At 45.2% G+C, this 7,227-nt stretch overlaps 1 protein-coding gene across 1 annotated transcript; it reads right to left on the bottom strand.

The window, feature by feature from the left end:
- Nucleotides 1-1,445: 1,445 nt before the first annotated feature.
- LOC103641326 (Putative DUF604-domain containing/glycosyltransferase-related family protein) lies at nt 1,446-4,879 on the bottom strand. The gene is made up of 4 exons (XM_008664675.4): nt 3,796-4,879; nt 2,141-2,674; nt 1,912-2,039; nt 1,446-1,782 (listed from the first exon to the last, which is right to left on the bottom strand). The coding sequence occupies exons 1-3, from the start codon at nt 4,633-4,635 to the stop codon at nt 1,932-1,934; spliced, it is 1,482 nt and encodes a 493-aa protein (XP_008662897.1). The 5' UTR covers nt 4,636-4,879; the 3' UTR covers nt 1,446-1,782; nt 1,912-1,931.
- Nucleotides 4,880-7,227: the final 2,348 nt, after the last annotated feature.

Here is a 7,227-nt window from a genome sequence, read left to right as displayed (position 1 = left end):
ACTTGAGAACAAGTCTCCAACATTATATATTTACAAGTTAGATAAAGCTATTTATGGCTTGAAACAAGCATGTAGAGCATGGTACTCGAGGTTAAGTGAGAAGTTACAACATCTTGGATTTATACGTACCATCTAAAGTTGATGCATTATTATTCTATTATAATATAGAACAAATAACTACTTTTATGCTAATATATGTCGATGACATTAAAGTCACTAGCTCTTCACCAAAAACTTGTCTCTATCCTTTTTCATGATCTTCATCCTAATTTTGCATTAAGAGATTTAGGAGACCTACAATAATTCTTGGAATAGAAGTACACAAGGCACGTGGCGGAATACATATCTCAAAAAGTCAAAAATGCCTTTGATATAATGAGACAATTGGGAATGATATATTGCAAAACAATCTCCACTCTGTTGTCCACTTTTGAAAAAAAATTACCATAGATCAAGGAAACTTATTGAGTGTCAAGGATGCCACAAACTACAAAAGCATTCTGTGTGTCAGTTTCTACATGCACACACAATATGTCGGACTTAGAATAAGAAAGTCTCTTTCATAACAATTAGCACATTTTCTGATGTTGACTGGGTTGCAGTCTTAACTCTTAAATGATAGGAGGTCTATGGGGGTTGCTATTTTTCTAAGAAACAATCTTGTGTCCTAAAGTGCTAGAAAGCAAGCTACAATGTCAAGATTAAGTATAAAGGATGAATATAAAGTTTTGGCAATTGCAACTACTTAAGTTATGTGAATCCAATCCTTATTGAAAGAGCTTAGTATTCATGCACTCCCTTGTGCTAAAGTATGGTGTGATAATATTGGTGTTACTTATTTAACAGCTAACCCAGTGTTCCATGCACGCAACACATTAAAATTAACTATCATTTTGTTTGTGAGAGTCTCACAGGGATTACTCAAATATCAACTAATGAGCAGGTGACAAACGGTTTCACCAAAACCTTAGCAGAAAAAAGATTAGAAGGATTTCGATACAATCCTAACTTATTCAAGTTATGATTGAGGGAGAGTATTGAAATGTAAAATATATCTGCACGTGATTGATCTGGTCTCTAGTTGTATATATTTAGAATTGCTGTATGACTGCTATGGATAAATAACAAATCAAACATGGTGGATCAAGCCACTATAGAGCTATTTCTGTCTCATATAAATATAATTATGCGGTCTTCTTCAGAAGGTAAAACACTTTCTAATCTTGGCGACTTTCTACGTAAAGGCCTTTAATATTAAAAAAAATAAAGGCCTTGGATGCATTTTTCTAATTTTGAAAAGTCTTAATCATTTGTCATTCGTTGATAACATGAACTTTGCAAGAGACGCCGTGAATTGGGTATCTCAAATGGTGAGAAATGAAATGTGATTTTGGATATCACAAATTGTGAGAAGTGAAATGTGATTTTGAATATCATTCACAAATGCAGTAGAATAAAATGTGATTTCTTTTCCATTATAACAAAGTAGATTTGAATATGCTGTATAAAACGGAACCGACCTTGTCTGGTAAATACGACTATTTGATGTTATTACATGTCAGACTATGGAGCACTCAAATCCTGATGCCTCAGCTCTGCTTTTTTAAAAGAAAAACAATGCTAACTGATCCGTGTCTGTCTATACTGCCTCTGCATCTGCATTTTCTGTATATCCTGTGTGTCTATACTATGAACGTGTGCTGCTGATCCATGTTGATCCGCGGTGCATGGCCTGGTGTCAGCGCAGAGTTGATGTGGATGATGGCCTGCTGCAACTACGAACTGAAAAAAAAATATATATCGATGTAAATCATCTCAGAAAGACCGAATTTGCACTGCCACAGGTTTTAGCGACAGCGCAGCTGGGCAAAGATTAAAAACCAAAACGACATTAGTAGGGTAGATGATGACCTGATATGAGTAAAGAATGACTATGAATGCATCGCGATCAGCTCATCATCTCTGCACTTTCTGACGTTGATGTCTATGTTAGCATCAGATGAAGAAGGTACGATGTCACAGCAATGGCGTCTTAAGGCCTGAAAACGCAGAACAGTCAGAAAAGGGCTTTTTAAATCGGTAGTGTAAAACAAAGCAGTTTAAGCAACCATTGATGCCGAAACTTAGTCGCTACTCATACCTTCCCAGGAGCCAGCTGCAGCCGTTCTGATGTCACTTTTATCAGACGCAGACTCTTCAGTGGGATCAAGTCAGGCGGGCATTTCCTAGGTGGCTGTCTATTGTAAGTGGTTTCCGTCTTGCCTTCCCTCGAGGTAATGCCTTTTAGGAAGAAAAGAGCTCCTCTTTTGCACTCGTCTCTGGGGTAATGTTTGGTGTTAAACATGTACACATCTGTGACATTGCGACCCCTTTTCCATGGTACAAAGGTTTTCTGGACAGCAAGAAGGTCAGGGAGCAGCACGTTGCCCTTGAACACCTGGACTGAATAGCCCCATGAGACTGATACTGTGAGCGACTCTTTACGGTCGTAGCACACTGTCTGCTGCAGAATCCTGGCCGGATCAGCATCGGCTGCCCGGAAGAAGTGTCGCATTGCTCTGGCCCGGTCCATACCAGGGTAAAGAGGGTATACATGATCCAGATGGTGCAGTGAAACTAAAGGGGAAAGAGGATGTGCTCTTAGGAGCCCAGAAATATCCCCATGAAGATCGATCTGGTGAAAACAAATGCAGGAAAAAAAAAGAATAATAGACGTAAGCCCAAAGCTCAGTTTTTTTCTGGCATATTTTCAAGTAGACTAAACACTATTTTGTAGACGTAAAACCAAAAGAATTTATAGCGTCAGGAGTCAGTACTCTCTAGATTTTGCTGATTGTAAGGATGAGAGTATGAACTGGCACACCACAGCGATGACCACTGCTGTATAAAAGATTGAAATGCCACACGTTTCAGCAACAAGCACTAGCATTGACCAATGGTTTATTACAAGTTATCTGAAAGGGATGTGTGCTACTGTGGTCCTAGCCGCATGTGGACCATGATAACCATTTTCCAAGTGCCCTCACATCAACATCCGTTGATGTACTAGACTACCAATACAGATTGCCTTTGAATATATTCAGCACTACAAACTACAAAGTGGCAGAGGTTAACCAGTAGCCATCACGATGTGTGCTTCATTTAGTGAGAGATCCAAATGATTTTTTTTTTGAACGTAGAGAGTTGCAAATGATAAGCTTTCATGATTTCATCCGAGGATCAACAAGGAAAATGCAGACCAATTCATCGAATGTCATGGTTCCATTTTTTGGAGACCACCAGAACGGTAGCCTAAAGTTTGCCTTTTTGGCAGCATGCCTCCTACTTGCTGTGGCCACACCAGCCAGATGATACCAATATCTAGTACAAGTCAATTATAAATCTCAGCCACAAAATATCATCATAAAATTAAATATTAACAACAACAAGATGCCTTATCGAAACAACCTGAACACCGTACGTACTACAGACATTCGACGAGAAAGAACAGTTATGCCACGAATACTTTAATGTCTCCTCCATCAGGTAGATTATTTCGATGTCTCTGCCACAATAAAATATGTGGGAAGACAGAGGAGGAATGATTGTCATTACGAGGTAGGTTGTCCATTTTTTTCAGACAATTCCTGAGACAATCCCCTAGCTCTTGACCCAATTTTACTCAAAGAGCATCAAAACATTCATCTTTATGGTAGTCACTGCTGATATCAATGTAATCGAACATTTCATGATGACAGAACAGAACAACAGCATATGGTATGGGTATGGGAGAGAGTACGAAGAAGAAGCAGGCACCTGGTGGAAGCCTGGCTCGTGGGTGAGCTCGACGCCGAGCTCGGCGAGGCAGGCGTAGATCCTGGCGTCGCTGCCGTAGAGGTGCGGGTACCTCAGGACGCAGGAGTCGACCACGCGCGCGAGGCGGCGCGCGAGCGGCCAGCTGACGGCGATGCCGCCGCCGCCGTATGCCATGGCGAAGGCGTGCCACGCGTTCTGCGCCGCGGACTCGGAGCGCGCGCCGAGGTACCAGTGCTCGCGGTGGTCGTACCTGCGGAGCGTGTGGAGCAGGTTCGGGAGGACGAAGGCGGTGTCGTCATCGGCGAGCACGAGCCACCGCACATCCTCCCCCTCCCCCTGCTTGAGCCCGGAGACGAGCTCCCCGGCGATGCGCGCGACGCGGACGGCCGAGGAAAGGCCGCGCGGGTGCGTGTAGGGGAAGCGGGATGCGTCGGCGGAGACGCGGAGAGCGAGGCCCGGCGGGAGGTCGCGGGCGTCCGGCGCCGGCGCCGGCGCGTCGAGGAAGAGGAAGGCGCGCGCGGGGGCGCGCAGCCAGAGCCGGAGCAGGGGGAGCCGGAGCGGCAGCGTGCGCCGGGAGGAGGCGATCCCGAACACTACGTGGCGCAGGGACGTCGGCTCCAATGTCTCCTCCGGCTTCGGCGCCGGGGGCGGTAAGTTGGAGGAGAGCGGAGGGCAACTCAGCTCCTCCGCACGGTGCGACGCCGCCCCATCGGCGTAGGTCCGGAACGTCGAGGGCAGGGGAGCGGGACGGTAGAGGAGGTGAAAGACGATGAAGATGGAAATCAGGGGCACCGCGAGGAGGAGCGCGCGGAGAGGGATGCCGTGGTACGGGGTCGACATGGGCGCCGGGGCGGGGAAGCGTCCGGCGCCGAGCCCGAGGTGGCGGCGTGGTGGTTTGGGTGGGAAGTTGGAGAGCGCATGAAAAAGGAAAAACCAACTGTCCGTCCGCCACGGAAGGAATCCCGTGCGGACTGTGGAGTCTGACTCAAATTCAAGTCAATTTTGTTGGGAGGAATTATCCTATCCATAAGTTTATTCTTAGGACTAGTTTAGAAACCATATTTTTTCAAAGGATTTTCATTTTTACAAAGAAAAATTAGTTCATTTTCCCTTGAAAAAATAGAAATCTCATAGAAAAATGTAGTTTCCAAACTAGTCCTTAGCTGTACTTTCGTTACACTACTTTTAATGTTGTCCTCTCAATAAAAATGAGATGAAATGAAAATAAAATATGTTCTCTGAGGCCATGTTTGGTTTAGTCCTCGTTGGGGCTGTCTAACCCGGGCATCATCCTAGGCCACCGATTTCGAACGCCTGAGAGCCAGGATTCGATGCCTGGCAGGCAACTGTCTGGGAGGTTGTGATTCAAACGCGCCCTAAATAAAGAGTTTCATGACATAATTTTATAGACTAACGTGTGATTTAAATGATGCATCTAAATAATCGATAGGAATAGATGGAGATGAAACAAAATTGCTCTCAATGGTGGTTTCATGCGCTTTCTAATACCTTGGAAACTAGCTAAGATAGTTTTATGGTGGTGAAACTAGTTTCACCTATTTCATAATAAATATAGTGTCATGTCATAAAAATCATATGTGACATACTAATTAATGTCATGAAATCTCCCATGAAACTCATGAGAGCACATATAGGTGGTGAATAGGTGATCCTACAAAATATGACTTAAAACAACGTAAACTTGGTCTAATAATTGAGTTAGAGTAAATCAAACCAAGTTTGAGAACAAAGGAGAGAAAGAAAGACTTTTCACTTGATTGTTCACTTGAGATGTGTATTAAACTAGGAGCAATATGTAAGTGAAGTTTATGCTAAAAAGACAGAAATCGCAGTAAAGCAAATTGACAAGAGACACGACGATTTTCCCGTGTTTTAGCCAAGGCCTACTCCACTTTGTGGTGACCTCCTTCGAACAAGGGTTGCACTCAACCCTCTCAAGTGATCCAAAGATCAAACTTGAGTGACACGATATTCTTCCTTATATCAAACCCGTTTGTGAGAAATCTCCACAAATTGAAGTTTCTCGCACCTTTACACAAGATGATCACAATCCAAATCAGAGCAAGGGAGATAGTAAAGTATGCACACAAGAGCACAATCGCAGCAACACACGCACAAATGCAAAGAAGAGAGCGCAGCGACAGAGTAACGACTCAGAAAAAACGATCATATCTCTCTCAAACACTTCGGACGCGTGGCTGCAGAGTTTCATAGTTATAGTGTGCTCTATAAATGCTTGGTGTACAACTCCATGGCACCTAGGGGTTCCTTTTATAGCCCAAGGGGCCAAGGAGCTATTTCTATCAAATTTAGATTACATTTCTATAAAATTTAGATTAAATTTCACTTAATCTGTATATGATGGATAACACACAGAAAATAATTCTTCATCCTTCATCACTGCATTCTACCAAAATCATCATTTTCTTTTCCGTTGGATTAGGGGTACCCCTTACTACAGTATAAAGGCACGATGCCTGCGTGGCTACCCTTAACCGCGCGGAGAACAACCCTAGGGGTATCTCGTGAGCAGTTAAGGTGGTGTTCTCAAAGACGACGCCGTCAGGCCTAGAAGGCGCAAGACCCCTATGCGCACAACCCGAACCCCCGAAGTAAAGCAGCCCGGAGCCATTGGATAGGGTTCGGACCCCATCAAGTGGGCTCCGGACCACCCATAACAAGGTCCCGGGAGAGGAAGTGTCATAACCTAGGCATAGGTCCGGTAATGACGCGTGTCCAGGCTCTATCTGGAGCGCCTCCGCTCCCCGCTCGGCCGAAGGTCTAATGCGGCCTCATGGCTGATTGTCCGTGACGTAGGCCAGCGGGCAGAGCATGACGTAAGGGCTCTGAGCCGCGCAGCCTCCGCATTTATTGCGGAGGGGACACGCCGCCTGTCCACCCTTCTGACAGGTGATGTGCCCACATCACATTTATTGCATCCTGTCCATTCTGCTGGCTGGCGGCGCCAGGGCCACCCTGTAGACGGCGCACCTGTCCAGTCAGTTGTCGAAACAGTACACCCGTGCTGCGCGGTGCACTGTACTCATCCCTTATGCGAGAAGCTTCCCCCTGCACGCCGAGACTATGCAGATCTCGGGTGTCAGGGCGCAAGAAGATTGCTCCAGCAGAAGATATTAGTAGCTACATCCGCTATGTTCCTGGGCCCACATGTCGGGGCTCAGTACTCTTGTACGTGTCCCCCTTTAGCTATAAAAGGGGAGGCATGCAACGTTACAGCACAGGCTGAATCTTTAAGCTGAATCTTTAGGCTTAGACCCAAGTCATACAAGACAACTCAAGCTCTCAAGCAATACAACACACAATGGAGTAGGGTATTACGCTCCGGCAGCTCGAACCACTCTAAACTCTCGCGTGTTCTTGTGTTCATTCCTCCATCTCGCAACAAGCAAA

This window comes from Zea mays, chromosome 10 (assembly GCF_902167145.1).
Source record: "Zea mays cultivar B73 chromosome 10, Zm-B73-REFERENCE-NAM-5.0, whole genome shotgun sequence".
In the NCBI taxonomy this organism is placed as follows: Eukaryota; Viridiplantae; Streptophyta; class Magnoliopsida; order Poales; family Poaceae; genus Zea; species Zea mays.
The sequence above is the reverse complement of the archived record's forward strand: the minus strand, read 5'-3'. Positions and strand labels throughout refer to the sequence as shown.

Excerpts from the sequence above, each read along its gene's own strand:
- LOC103641326 (XM_008664675.4), bottom strand. The coding sequence starts at position 4,635 with ATGTCGACCCCGTACCACGGCATCCCTCTCCGCGCGCTCCTCCTCGCG. Across the intron at positions 2,675-3,795 it reads ACGAGCCAGGCTTCCACCAG|ATCGATCTTCATGGGGATAT; the intron begins GTGCCTGCTTCT and ends TGTTTTCACCAG. Across the intron at positions 2,040-2,140 it reads TGCAGCTGGCTCCTGGGAAG|GCCTTAAGACGCCATTGCTG; the intron begins GTATGAGTAGCG and ends CTGCGTTTTCAG.